Source organism: Mesoplodon bidens (assembly GCF_964165515.1).
Source record: "Mesoplodon bidens genome assembly, chromosome: 3".
NCBI lineage: Eukaryota > Metazoa > Chordata > Mammalia > Artiodactyla > Ziphiidae > Mesoplodon > Mesoplodon bidens.
The window spans coordinates 10,687,671-10,703,388 of record NC_138178.1 but is presented as its reverse complement, the minus strand read 5'-3'; the positions used below and the strand labels follow the sequence as shown (position 1 = coordinate 10,703,388).

General features: G+C 37.5%; 1 protein-coding gene across 1 annotated transcript in view; it reads left to right on the top strand.

The window, feature by feature from the left end:
• The window catches only part of GPR158 (G protein-coupled receptor 158), a gene marked incomplete at both ends in the record, with an annotated part of 306,367 nt that overhangs the window by 140,714 nt on the left and 149,935 nt on the right, over positions 1-15,718 (top strand). The window contains one exon of the mRNA XM_081228989.1: positions 7,967-8,069. Coding sequence (XP_081085115.1) covers positions 7,967-8,069 — 103 coding nt within the window. The remainder of the gene's footprint in view (positions 1-7,966; positions 8,070-15,718) is intronic.

Below are 15,718 nucleotides of genomic sequence, written 5' to 3'. Positions count from 1 at the left end.
TAAATAGGATTGTTTCCTTGATTTTGCTTTATGATAGATCATTATTAGTGTATAGAAATGCAACAGATTTTTGTATATTAACTGAATTATCAACTGCCTCAACTGATATGCATTTATTAGTTTAACAGTTTTTTGGAGGGGTGTTTAGGGTTTTCTATATATAGTGTCATGTTATCTGCAAATAGTGATAGTTTTACTATTTCCTTTCCTACTTTGATGCCTTTTATTCATTTTTCTTACCTAATTGCTGTGGCTAGAACTTTCAATACTATGTTGATTAACAGTGGGGCGAGTGGATATCCTGCCTTCTTCCTGATTTTAGAAGAAAAGCTTTCAGCTTTTCACCATTGAGTGTGATATTAGCTGTGTGTTTGTCATTTGTCATATGTGATCTTTATTATGTTGAGGTATGTTCCTTCTACACCCATTTCATTGACAGTGTTTTTTTTTATCATAAATGCATGTTGAATTTTGTCAAATGCATTTTCTGCATTTATTGAGATGATCATATGATTTTATCTTTCATTTTGTTAATGCGGTGAATTATGTTGATTGATTTGCAGATGTTGACCCATTCTTGCATCTGTGGAGTCAATTCCACTGATCATGGTTTGTGATCCTTTTAATGTATTATTGCATTTGGTTTGCTAATATTTTGTTTAGGATATTTGGATATATGTTCCTTAGAGATATTGGCCTGTGATTTTTTTTTTGTAGTGTTATCCTTGTCTGGTTTAGGTATCAGTGTAACTCTGACCTAATAAAATGAGTTTGGGAGTGTTCCTTCCTCTCCAGTTTTTTGGATAGGTATTAGATCTTCTTTGAAAGTTTGGTAAAGTTCACCAGTGAAGTTATCTTATCCTGTACTTTTGTTTGTTGGGAGGTTTTTGATTACTGAGTCAATCTCCTGCTATTTATCAGTCTCTGCTGCCATCTTGGACCCCTCTTCCTCTGGATGTCATTTCCTTTTTATGTCTTCTTTCATTTCTTTCAGCAATGTTTCATGGTTTTCAGTTTATGAGTCTTTCACCTCCTTGGTTAAATTTGTTCCTAACTGTTTTATTCTTTTTGAAGCTATTGTGAATGGGATTGTTTTTTAAAATTTCCTTCTGGATTGTTCAGTGTTAGTGTATAAACACTCAACCAATTTTGTATGTTGATTTTGTATCTTGGAATGTAGCTGAATATGTTTATTAGTTCTAAAAGTTTATTTGTGGCAGGCAGTGGGGATCTTTAGGGTTTTCTACATATGAGATAATGTCATCTGCAAACAGAGGTAATTGTACTTCTTCCTTTTCTTTTGGATACCTTTTATTTCTTTTTCTTGCTTAATTGCTCTGGCTAGGACTTCCAGTACTGTGTTGAATAGAAGTGGTAATAGTGGGCATCCTTGCCTTGCTACTGATCTTAAAGAAAAGTTTTCAGCTTTTCACCATTGGGCATGATGTTGGTTGTAGGCTTATCATATATGACTATTATTATGTTGAGATAGTTTCCTTCTATTCCTAATTTGTTGAGGTTTTTATCATTAAAAGGTATTGAATTTTATCAAATGCTTTTTCTGCATTAATTGAAATGATCATATAGTTTTTGTCCTTAATTCTGGGGATGTGGTATATTACATTGACTGATTTTTGTAACATGAACCTCCTGTATCCCAAGAATAAAGCCCACTTTGTCATGGTGTATAGTCCTTTTAATGTGATGTTGAATATGGTTTGCTAGCATTTTGTTGAAGATTTTCACAACAATCTTAATCAGGATTATAGGTCTGTAGTTTTCTTTTCTTGTAGTATCTTTGTCTGGCTTTGATATCAGGGTAATTCTGGCCTCATAAAATGAGTTAGGAACTGTTCTCTCTCAATTTTTGGAAGAGTTTGAGGAATACTGATGTTAATTCTTTCTTAAATGTTTGTCTATTGAGGCCATCTGGCCCTGGGCTTTTCTCTGTTAGGAGGTTTTTGATTACTGATTCAGTCTCCCTGCTAGTTATAGGTTTGTACATGATTTTTGTTTCTTCATGACTCAGACTTGGTAGGTGTTTTTTATTGTTTTTTTTTTTTTTTGCGGTACACGGGCCTCTCACTGCTGTGGCCTCTCCTGTTGCGGAGCACAGGCTCCGGACACGCAGGCTCAGCGGCCATGGCTCACGGGCCTAGCCGCTCCGTGGCACGTGGGATCTTCCCGGACTGGGGCATGAACCCGTGTCCCCTGCATCGGCAGGCGGACTCTCAACCACTGCGCCACCAGGGAAGCCCAACTTGGTAGGTTTTATACTTCTAGCAATCTATCCATTTTTCTCTAAACTCTTTTTTTTTTATACTATTTGGTATTATGCATTTTTTTAAAAATTTATTTATTTATTTATGGCTGTGTTGGGTCTTTGTTTCTGTGCGAGGGCTTTCTCTAGTTGTGGCAAGTGGGGTCCACTCCTCATTGCGGTGCGCGGGCCTCTCACTATCGCGGCCTCTTCCGTTGCGGAGCACAGGCTCCAGACGCGCAGGCTCAGTAATCGTGGCTCACGGGGCCAGTTGCTCCGTGGCATGTGGGATCTTCCCAGACCAGGGCTCGAACCCGTGTCCCCTGCATCGGCAGGCAGATTCCCAACCACTGCACCACCAGGGAAGCCCCTCTCTAAACTCTTAACCAATATTTCTTCCCATTTGGATCTGGATTACTCCTAGGAACCTAACTTTGATTGTGGGCTCTCAAGATCTCTCCTTAGGAAATCTCTGCTGATGGCTTGGTAAGGTTCATCAAAGAAGGTATCTAATCTTTTGAGCACCTACCTCATTCACAAGGGTGCCTTAACTCTTAATATGAAGAGCTTAATTTTTATCAAAGGCTCTCACGGAAGAGCTACGCTTATGGAAGAAGAAGTGCTGCTTTTTCCATTTCCACCCTTTTGGACTTCTATGAAGATAAAGTAGAAAGATTTAGATTTGAGTATATAAAATAAAGATCTTTAATATCTAAATTGAACATCTTAATGTTATGGTAAAATTTTGAAGATTTTTTTCTCCTGTATCTAGTGAGGATCTATGTTTATATTCTAAATCCCTCAGGAGAAAAAAATATAAAAAGCAGTTACTCAGTCCAATTACAGTAAACAGGTTGAGTAGTCACCATACTTATGGAGATTAAAAAAGAAATTAGCTAGACTAATAAACTAATTGCCTCATCTTGAAAATGTATAAGTTTGGTTGGGAGGTGGCCAAATTGGAGTAGCTACAGAATGGTGGTGGTGGATGGAACACAAAAGTATGGCAAGTTGAGTGCAAAAGTATAATCATTAATAGGAAAATAATCTAAGATCACTTCTACACTCCAAAACAAGCATGTATAAGCAACAGCACATTCGGTTCCACACAGAGTGTGTGTAGCGGAATGATATTCTTTTTAAAATTTTTTTCTCCAGTGTAACAGATGATATTCTTTTATTGAATTTAACTGGTTGAACATTTTAAAATTTTTCTTTAAGGATATAAGATAATTTAAGACTAGAACAAAGAGTTTGAGGTAACTAATAATTCATATTGCAGTGTTTCCCATAATAAAATTAGGAAGCATTTTTTTTTTACGTTCAGGGGACTTTATATTTGGTGATGTTTATCTAATCAACTAATTATCTAATCAACATCTATTGATGTTTATCTAATCAATAGATTTTTTTAAAAACTTCATTTTCTTTCAGCTCTGTAGTTAGCTTATATATTTTTTAATTAATTAATTAATTAATTTATTTATTTATTTACTTATTTTTGTCTGTGTTTTGGTCTTCATTTCTGTGCGAGGGATTTCTCTAGTTGCGGCGAGCAGGGGCCACTCTTCATCGCGATGCGCAGGCCTCTCACTGTCGCGGCCTCTCTTGTTGCGGAGCACAGGCTCCAGACACGCAGGCTCAGTAGTAGTGGCTCACGGGCCTAGTTGCTCCGTGGCATGTGGGATCTTCCCAGACCAGGGCTCGAACCCGTGTCCCCTGCATTGACAGGCAGATTCTCAACCACTGCGCCATCAGGGAAGCCCTGTAGTTAGCTTATATTAAAGAGATACTCTTATTCCAATAAACTTTCAGATCTGCCTTAAACATTTAAAATTCTCAACTGAGTCACTGTTGTAGTGCCGAGTCACATTACCAGGGAATTAGTGCTGATTAAATGAATAGCATTAACCTTCAAATTCCAGTGAAGCAGAATATTTAATGTGCACTGCTATATTCTTAGTATCTAAGACTTAGTTTGCTTGGATATATCTTGGCTGGATGAATGTTTAATAAATGTAACTCACAAGAAATTCCATGTTATGCACTTAGTGTCACAATCTAGTTAATTAAATAATGGTACTTCACTGAATTGCTCTTCTCAGTGTCCTTTGCTTCTTCCTTTCTGCCTAACCTTTTAGCCTTGTAGTGTCCTGAGTCTCATCCCTTTGGACCTATTAACTTCACTGCCTACAGGCACTCCCTTAATGATCTAGTCTTATCTGACCTCATGGCTTTGTCTCTCGTCTTTATGTAAATGAATCCCAAATTATAGAGCCCAGACATCTCTCCCAAACTCCATACTACTTTATCAGACTACTTATTTGATATCAGGAATTATATTTCAAATAGACACTTCACACTTAACATTTGCAAAACTGAACTTGTGTTCTCTTCTCCAAATCAACTCCACCTGCAGCCTTTCCCAGATCCTTGATGGCAATTCCATTCTTAAGGTTGCTCAGGCCAAAAACCTGGAAGTCATCCTTTATTCTTCTCTTCCTCTTATACCCCGCATTTCACCTATTAGGACATCTTGGTGGTTCTCCTTTCTTCAAAGTGTTCCTGAATCTCATTGAATGATTGTTCTTACAAGTTAAAAAAAATAAGTCTCAGAGAAGTTAAGAGAACAGCCCCAAATTCACATAACTAGTAAGTCAGAATTCAAGCATATGTTTTCTGACTGACCACAAACAATATGATCTCTTATAATACTAGTGCCTCTCCAAAGTAAGTGTTATAATTGCCTTTTTATTTATACAATTCAGAAATACGATCTGACCCACTATATCACTAGACCTTTATAAGTAGGATGTGTTACTTCATTTAGGTCCTGGAGGAATTCTCTACACACACAATAGTTCTTTCGTAACTACTTGCCAACCCAGTTGAATTGACTGTTACTTATCTGTTCTTATATTTTGCTCTGGGTCAAGAACTCTGTTTTCAATTGCAAGACATAATTGGATTATGAGTGTGTTGTGTGAAAAAAAAAGGGTATTAATGAAATAAAATATTCAAGGTCTTTTAGAAAGCTCTTTTTCAAAGATTTTCTTGCCATAACCTATGAATTTAGAGCATGTATTAGCTCTTGCTACCTTACATATAAATACTTTATTGTTTGCTGGAATTTTCATGATATGCAATTTTGATCTTATTACTAAACATTAAAGCTTAGATTGAGGGATTATTATTTAGATAATTTAGAATTTTCTCTCAAGGGCCTCTGTATCAGAGGGTCACTATTTGTAACTTTCAGATTCACTAAATTCTAAGCTCCTCTAATAGATTATAATGGCAAAAAGGTAAAGTGTTGGGACCTTGGTAGAAAGCTATCAAAAAAGAAATTTCCGTGTTGATCAAATTCTTGAAACACCCTGTTTTACTGATAAACTGTATTTTAATGGAAGTTATTCCATCCTTATGTAATTGAATGTAGGAGAAATGAAGAATGTATGGTACTGGCACAAAAACAGAAATATAGACCAATGGAACAGGATAGAAAGCCCAGAGATAAACCCACGCACCTATGGTCACCTTATCTTTGATAAAGGAGGCAGGAATATACAGTGGAGAAAGGACAGCCTCTTCAATAAGTGGTGCTGGGAAAACTTGACAGCTACATGTAAAATAATGAAATTAGAACACTCCCTAACACCATACACACAAATAAACTCAAAGTGGATTAAAGACCTAAATGTAAGGTCAGACACTATAAAACCCTTAGAGGAAAACATAGGCAGAACACTCTATGACATAAATCACAGCAAGATCCTACTTGACCCACCTCCTAGAGAAATGGAAATAAAAACAAAAATACACAAATGGGACCTAATGAAACTTAAAAGCTTTTGCACAGCAAAGGAGACCATAAACAAGACGAAAAGACAACCCTCAGAATGGGAGAAAATATTTGCAAACGAAGCAACTGACAAAGGACTAATCTCCAAAATTTACAAGCAGCTCATACAACTCAATATCAAAAAAAATAAAAAACCCAATCCAGAAATATGCAGAAGACCTAAATAGACATTTCTCCAGAGAAGATATACAGATTGCCAATAAAGACATGAAAGGATGCTCAACATCACTAATCATTAGAGAAATGCAAATCAAAACTACAATGAGGTATCACCTCACACCAGTCAGAATGGCCATCATCAAAAAATCTACAAACAGTAAATGCTGGAGAGGGTGTGGAGAAAAGGGAACCCTCTTGCACTGTTGGTGAGAATGTAAGTTGATACATCCACTATGGAGGACAGTATGGAGGTTTCCTAAAAAACTGAAAATAGAACTACAGTATGACCCAGCAATTGAGTCAGTTGAGAAAACCGTAATTCAAAAAGAGTCATGTACCACAATGTTCATTGCAGCTCTATTTACAATAGCCAGGACATGGAAACAACCTAAGTGTCCATCGACAGATGAGTGGATAAAGAAGATGTGGCACATATATACAATGGAATATTACTCAGCCATAAAAAGAAACGAAATCGAGTTATTTGTAGTGAGGTGGATGGACCTCGAGTCTGTTATACAGAGTTAAGTAAGTCAGAAAGAGAAAAGCAAATACCGTATCCTAACACATATATTTGGAATCTAAAAAAAAAAAAAAAATGTTCTGAAGAACCTAGGAGCAGAACAGGAATAAACACACAGACGTAGAGAATGGACTTGAGGACATGGGGAGGGGGAAGGGTAAGCTGTAACGAAGTGAGAGAGTGGCATGGACTTATAAATACTACCACATGTAAAATACATAGCTAATGGGAAGCAGCCACATAGCACGGGGAGGTCAGCTCGGTGCTTTGTGACCACCTAGAGGGGTGGGATAGGGAGAGTGGGAGGGAGATGCAAGAGGGAGGAGATATAGGGATATATGTATATGTATAGCTGATTCACTTTGTTATACAGCAGAAACTAACACACTATTGTAAAGCAATTATACTCCAAAAAAGATGTTAAAAAAAAAAAGAAATGAAGTATGTTAAACTGAATTTTGCTAAGGTTCAGTGATATTCTTGAAAGAAGCCAATATTAGGCTTTTGGGATGTCCATCATGTCTATTGGTGTGATATATTTGGAAAGCCAATCATTATTTTTCTTCATGTTTATGTACCTGTAGAACATTTATCTATGAAACAGATTTTAGGTAAAGAGCACTTCGGATCATTAATTTATCTTTTTTTCCTCTTCTAAATTGAACTTTAAGGTTTACTTGTTTTGTTATTCCATCAATTTGTATTTTTTAATCCGAGGATGAAATTTGATGAATATTTAATTCTTAAAGGGAATTTCCCCATCTTAAATTCTATGTATCTGTCTGTCCATCTGTCTACCTACCTTTGCTTTGGTGGAAATATTTAGCATGGAATCACTGTTAAAAATATTCTTATAGGCTTAAGAAATATCTCTTAAGGCAATAAGATGATATGTGAGGCATTAAAAAAAAACTATGTCTATAATTACTTCCTGTGGCAACTGAATGAGTTAAAGATGTATGACAACTGCAGCTGTAATGGCATATATTTAGAAAGAAAACTACTCTAAAAACATGTCTGTTGGCAAACAAACCTAAACTAAAGTTCAAAAATGAGATATTTTATTTCTGGAAAATGTGATATCTCTGTTACCATTTGCAGTGATGGATATACTGTGAAGTAAACTATGATCAACGGAACTGCTGTCTTTTCTTTCTCACAGTGTATGCCGATTAAGGGCCTAGGATTCGTGCTTGGAGCCTATCAGTGCATTTGCAAAGCAGGATTCTATCATCCTCGAGTCTTCTCAGTGAACAACTTTCAGAGTAAGTGCCCTGTGCTTCTGTGCATGTATGTGCATACACATAATATCTATCATAATTATTTAGATTTTCTTTTAACCTTGTTGGAGTTAGATGATTAAATTCCCACTGGTTTGGCATTCTTTCATCACTTAAGGAGTTTTTGCTTTAGTTTGTCATCTCCAATCCTCTGGAGTACCACCAAAACATGTGGGGGGTTTTTTTAGGTATATTTTTGTTTTCAATACATTTTAAATGCCTGGAAATACTGTAGCTACTCAGTGAGACCAGTTGGGATTCAGTTATTGAGAGGTGTTGCTGCAGAAAATTCCTAAAGCTAATTTTGCTAGTTTGCTTATTTTATTTATGTTTCAATTTGTTTATATGTTAGGTCTCTGTGCTGCATGAAGAAGTGCCACAAAGGTAACACCTTAAGGCAACCCAATCATATTATCACACAGTTTCAACTGATTAGCTTTTCAGTCAGAGGTTAGCTGGTTCCTCTGCACAGGGTCTCACGGAGCCAAAATCAAGGGGTCGCCTGTGATGTGATCTGATCTGAGACTCAGGGACTTCTTTCAAGTTCATTCAGGTCATTGACAGAATTAGGTTCCTTTCAACTGTGTGTGTGAGGTCCCCATTTTATTGCTAGCCGCCAACCTGGGCTTACTCTCAGCTCCCAGAAGTCTCCTCAAGGCCTACTCATGTGACCCTTACTTTTCAAGGCTACCAAGAAAATCTCCCTGGTCTGTTCAGATGGAGTCTTATATAATATAATCATTATATAAGTCATGGGAATGACTATCCCATCACTTTGCCATGTAGTGTCACTTAATCAAAGGAAAGCCTATCTCATCATACTTACAGGTCCACCATCATTCAAGGGGAGGTGATTATACAGGAGATATACAGGCATACCTCATTTTATTGTGCTTTGCTTTATGACGCATCAAAGATATTGTGCTTTTTACAAATTGAAGGTTTCTGTCAACCCTGTGTTGTCAGATGATGATTAGCACTTTTTTTTATGAATAAAGCATTTTTTAATTAAGGTCTGTATATGGGTTTTTTAGACATAATGATATTGTACACTTAATAGACTGCAGAATGCTGTAAGCATGACTTTTATATGCACTGGGAAGCCAAAAAATTTCACGTGACTTGCTTTATTGCGATTTCACTTTATTGCAGTGGTATGGAATAAACCCACAATATCTCTGAGGTATGCAGGTATTCCAGAATCAAAACTTGCTCACCTGGTTGTTTTAATCTTACTCCAGAAGATGTCAAAGTTACTATTTGAATATTGATTTTTTTTTTACTGTACCTCTAGAGAATGCAGTGTTGCCACATTGGCTTGTAGCCAGCTATTGGGTATAACAAGAAGGAATGTAGTGGAGAAAAGAGGTACAGGGTTTGGGGTTGCCAAAACTGAGGTACAGGTATCATTTAGGTAGTCAACCATAAATCTTTGTCAGCCTTATTATCGGTCTGTATAGGAATTTGCATCTCTACTGGGCATCGTTCAAAGTATACAGTGAAATTTAGACCTGAGTGTCTTCCTCTGGAAAACTTGGTAGACATTTATGGAGTTTTTTCTTCTTTTTTTCTTGGAAAGCACTGTTCTTCATCTTGAGACAGTTTACACTTGACTTCTAGGTTCTGGAAGTGAGTAACATTTTGCCCTCTCCTCAGTCATCTAATTCACAGGGTTCAGCCCTTGTTCTGAATAATAGTTGTTGTAGGCATAATTCTAAGGTGGCCTCCAAGATTCTGCTCCCACACATGCTGTACAGGTCTCCTCCCCTTAAGGGTGGGTGGCATCTGTGAATACAACGAGGTACTCACTCCCTTGCTAGGCTATGTTATGTAGCAAAGGTGATGGTATAGTTGCTCAGGTGATTATATTGCATTAAATGACTCCTTCCCATAGTAGCAGACTGGAGAGAGATTCTAGTGCCAGCTTTGAAGACATAAATTAGCTTGTTGTGAGAGGGCCATGTGGCTAGGACCTGAGGGTGTCCCCTAAGAGCTAAGGCAGCCAGCAAGAAAACAGGAACCTCAGTTGTATAAATGCAAAGATCTATAGGTTCTTCCAACAGTATGAATACATTTGGAATAGGACCTGAAGCTCCAGATGAGAATATAGCCTGGCCCAAACCTTGGTTTTAGTCTAGTGAGACCCTGAGCAGAGAGCCCAGCTTCACTGTGCCAGACCTCTGATCAACAGAAACTGGGACGTAATGATAGGTGTTTTCAGCCCTAGGTTTCCAATAAGTTATTACACAGCAATAGAAAACTAATACAATAGCAATGACGGTAACATATTTTCAGCATGGATATGATTGTGTGTTTGTGTGTGTGTGTGTGTGTACAAGATCATGGCAATAGCCCAGCTACTTTGGCATTCTTCACATTTATGGTCCAGACATAACATATGATTCAACACTGAAGGATTAAGGGAATAGGTTTTAGCTTATGTTCTGTGAAGGTATTTTGTATCTGGTTTACCCACATTTGTTCTCAGCTCCCACTATGTGACTGAAATAAAACATTTAAATATTGTAGAACTAGAGAATGACTATGCCATTTGCTTATAACACCACCAGGAGAAACTAGTTAACCTTTAACAACTTATCTTTATTTAATTTGCATACTCCTACTTCCCTCCTTATTTTAAAAGCCAGCGTTTTTCACTGGACCTACTCTCTCTAAGAAGGGGCCGCTTCTCTGCATAAGGCTAATAACTCGCATGTTGTACACACAGCAGCTGTGGAAAGGAGGCCACAGTTTTCAGGAAGATGAGCTATGTTTGGGCAATACCTGTGCTTCAGCTTTGACCTCAGCACATACTTAACTAGGACTGACCTGCCTCAATGACAGAAGAGAAAGCTGGCTACATGTTATGCTTTGAAGTCAGTAAAGTGCTCTTTGACCAAAAATATCTCTCCTGACGGCCTTGCCAGGTTGCATGAAAATCTAACAGTATTCATTCCTTGTCCTAAGGACTAGGAGTTACAGCTCAGTAGGGTATTCTACCAAGGGCTAGCCAAACATTAAAAAAAGTTTTCGTTTACTATTAGAATGATACTACATATCTCTGTTTTAATATGTTAAGTTTTTAATCATAGTGGCCAGGCAATTCATATGGGCAGTCGTTTTCATATATTCTTGAGGTGGTTTCTGTGAAGTAAGGAATGACCACATGTATCCCTTGGGCCAAAGGTAAAGAAAGCATCGAAGACCCAATAAATGAGATAATGTATGCAAAACGGCTAGCATAGTCCATGGCACATAATAAGTGTTCATAGATTTAGTTAAATAAGTGAATAAGCAAACACATATATAAACACACATCAGTGATACATGTAAAGAGAGACTCCTTAAGTACCACTGGTATTTAGCACTTTGTCTCACATATTTTATTATATTAGGATAACCAATTTTTTAAACTGGAATTCTTCGAGGATGAATTCTACATGGATCAGAAGGAAGATGGGATAGCAAAAGTCTGTAACAACCAGTGCTGCATTGAGAAGGACAATGCAAAGAAGACTTGGGAGTTAAAGGCAACAGGAGGAAATCAGTTGCTTGGTAGGGAAAATGGGATATAGAAAACAGAAAGGGATGCCTCTCAGAGGTAAAATTTACTTATTTATAGCTGTGAATCTAGAAAAAGACCTGAAATTCCCACATATAGTCTTGTATCCCATTTGGAGAGAGGAGCTGAGATGTGGTGTTGATCTCTTAGAGAAAATGTCAGCGTGACTGTTAAAAATCCTGTTAAAATATGAAGTGATTTAAAAATCTTTATTTAGACCTAGGCCCACAGTAAACAAAGGGCTTGTAAAGAACAACAAAGATACATTCGGATGACTTGATTTAAAACTGTGCTGACAGCCGAGAGACTGTGTTCCTGGCATCTCTCTTTAGATTGGTGGTCATAGAAGAGCTAATAGGATCTGACATCTGGATAGTAGCAGGATTTCAGAATCGCCAAGTACTGATGTGTAACTGTCTCTTCAAATCCAGGCTGTTCACTTCCAGGTTGTTGAAATACAAGCTTATGACAAGCTCATCTTCCTCAAATCCATCTGTCACAGTTTGAACTCTGTCTTCAGTACAATCTCCTTTCTCTTTCATGGGACACATTACCAGCCTCTCAGTCTTACCTCTCTTGCCTTTTGGATCGACTTCAGCTCACGTGCATTTCCAGATAAACCCATCTAACAAATGACCCACATCTAAAAATGACAATCCCTGCTTTGCCAACTCTGTTGATGGTGGGGAAAAAATGGCCCCCCAAAAGCAGAGATTTAAAAAATGTGTAGTCTCAGAAGAAAGAAATGGAAAGCTCTTTGAAAGCAGGTACAGTACAGGGATGCGGAGCTCCAAGCACACTGCTCAGCAAGGCTAACCTGTCTCTGGGATGCACATCTTTGTTTTGCACTTGGGTCTCACACTCCCCATCCTTCTTCTGTTTCATGACTGGAGAGCTGGAGATATTTGGCTTTTTGCACACTAAGTCCAGTCTCTAGTCTAATCCCAAACTTGGAATGGATTAAAAGAGCTTCAACATCATATTCTCATAATCAACATCATTACTTTTGCTCTTGGTCTTACTTAAGCCTTGTGACCTGGTTCTAATCACTTCAGTTGTAGTAGCAAAATTCTCCATCTAACTGCCTGGGCATATACTTTTGTCTGTCATTTGCCTAATTTTCAGTTTTAACATCTTCTTTCATTAGTCCTGTTTATAGGGATTGGAGTCCAGGCGCTAAATGTCTGGCAGATAGGGTTATTTGCCAGTGGAAGAGTTCCCAGTGCGGCCAATCTTCTTGGACTATTGACTATCTCATTTACCTTGTTTGTCTTTAACTAGTTCTTTTCAGTTATTGGAACACTCCATACATACCATGTTGCATTTCCCTGGTTGCCGATCTCAGAGCTGTATTTCTACCATAGTTTAATATAATAATTAAGAGTATAGTCTTTGGAATAAGTCTAATTTAGGTTTGAATCCTGGCTCTATAACTTACTTATACTGTGCTAAATAATTTAACTAACCTAAACTTCATTTATGCCATATATAAAATTGGGATAATACCATCTGCTTTATAGAATAAATAAGGATTCAATGATGTAATGAATATAAAGTTCTAATCATAGTAGTTGGCACGTATTAAATGCTCAAAAATATTGTTACTTTTATGATAACTATTGGAAAGCTTGTGTTTATTCTGCTTACCCGTTTCCTCAGATATTCTGCCCATTTTCATCCCTTCCGTCTAGTATTTGCTCCAATTCCCAGCTGAGGAACACATTTTCAAGTCCCAGAGTTTTTCAGCTTTATCCTTAAAATGGACCCTGCTATGAGATATAATACTCAGTCCACTCAAAGTCTTCCTTCTCCCCTACCAGCTGAAATTTTACTTTGTTAGATTTTCCCTTAGGTATTTCATTCTTTTTATTTGTTTACATTATTAGACTGCTAATTAGAGATTCACTTGTGTTAACAATCAGCTTCCCCCAAGTATTAAAAAACCTCTGGCAGGGGAATTGGACTGTCAATTATTCATACATTAGCTCATTGTAGTAAGCGGAATAGTGCCCCCTAAGCCCCAAAAGATGTGCATGTTCCAGTTTTCACAACCTGTGAAAATGGTACTTCACATGGCAAAAAGGGACTTCTCAGATGTGATTAAATTACAAACGTTGAGATGGGGAGATTATCCTGGATTCTCCAGGTGGGTCCAGCCTAATCACGTGAGTCCTGAAAAGTAGAGAACCATTCCCAGTGGTAGTTAGAGACAGATGTAAGGACACAAGGAGGGACGCTGGAGAAATGCTACATCACTGTCTTTGAAGATGGAGGAGAGGGTCCACAAGCCAAGGAATGGAGGTGGCCTCAAGAAGCTGGAAAAGGCGAGGAAATAACGTCTCTTCTGGACTCTCCAGAAGAAAATGCAGCCCTGCTCACACCTTGGTGATAGCCCAGTGAGACCCATATCAGACTTCTAAGCTATAGAAATATCAGAATGAATATAACTGTAGTTGACTCTTGAACCACACAGGGTTAGGGGCACTGGCCCCTGTGAAGTTGAAAATCTGTGTATAACTTTATAGTCGGCCTTCCTTATCTGTGGTTCCACATACATGGATTCAGCCGACCATGGATCATGTAGTACTGTAGTACATATGCAGTGAGAAAAATCCACGTGTAAGTGAACCTGCACAGTTCAAACCTATGTTGTTCAAGGGTCAACTGTGTATTATATTTCATGTAAGAAGCAGTATAGATTTGTGTTGTTTTAAGATACCAAATTTGTGGTAATTTGTAATAGAAAACCAGTACACTCAGTATGTTTGGTTCCCACTCAGCATTCATTCCAGTGTTCACAGTAGGCCATATGTTTTTTCTAGAGGAAACTGTTCATAATTGCAAATGATTGCTGACTTAGACAATTTATAATCTAGCAGGCTCTTTGTATGAGGATGGCCTTTGAGTCAGACAGACAGATTTGAGTCTTATCTCCACTTACTCACAGGAGACTTGGGAGGTTTCTCATATATTCTGAGACTCTCCCCTTATTCATACATCAGGAAGAGTGAAATCTATGCCCTTGGTAGTTATGAGGAGTAATTGAAATAACATGATATCCCCCAAATTATAGTGATTATTATATTAAAATGAATATGGAGAATTTAGTCTTTTTATTTATGGTACTTATGTGTTGGGTGTTGTGGGGATTGAATAAATAGTCCATAGGCAAAAAAAAAAAAATCCATTCGTGTTTAATAATTTTATAATTCAGGTCAGAATTGTTCCAAGATCTATCTAAGGTGGTATTTTTGTCCAAAGAAAAATACTACTACAGTCACTTACAAGAAATAAAAATCTAGAAGACAATAGAAAAGTGAATATAAGATGTATATGTAAGCATATAGAAATACAGGGAAAGATTGACTATATTCATAGTGAGGAAATATAAATTAAAAAATTTTTTCACTGGGCTTCATTTTGAGCTTATTGTTACAGCTAGCCATTCATGATATAAGTGCATGAAAGCATATTAGCTAATCCTGATTTTAGGATATGCAAATATGTATTCATGTCCTAACAGTAGCAGTCATTTTGGACAACAGTGTGAACATAACCACAGTTTGCTAACTGTTCTCTCCTCATGAATATTATACATATTGAACCAAATATGCTCAGAAATCTCCTGAGTGTATTGGAGCTACTCATGTGCATGTACCTATTTCCACTTAATTTTTGGATGTGATTTTATCAAGCTGGAGACTGGAGGCAGATTACTTCATCATCTTAAACAGATGAAATAATGAACAAATATATCTTCCCATGGTTAGCTCATTGCAGCATTTTAACTCCAAACATTGATTGATGAATACGTTCCCTCCAGTTCTAATGAAAAATCAGATATGTGTATGGAAAAGAAGATGTTTACCCTAATAATGATGTCAGATGAGCATTATTTGTATGGAGAGCTAATGCTGAACCCTCAATGTCTGACTTGATTCTTTGTTACTTCCAGCTGAGTTATGTTCATTGTCTGTGACTCATCTTTTCCTCTCATGCCTGTTGAATGGAAAGAAGAGGGGTCTGTGACATATAAACACATGGGGTTGGTCTTGCAAAGGTCCAAGCTCTA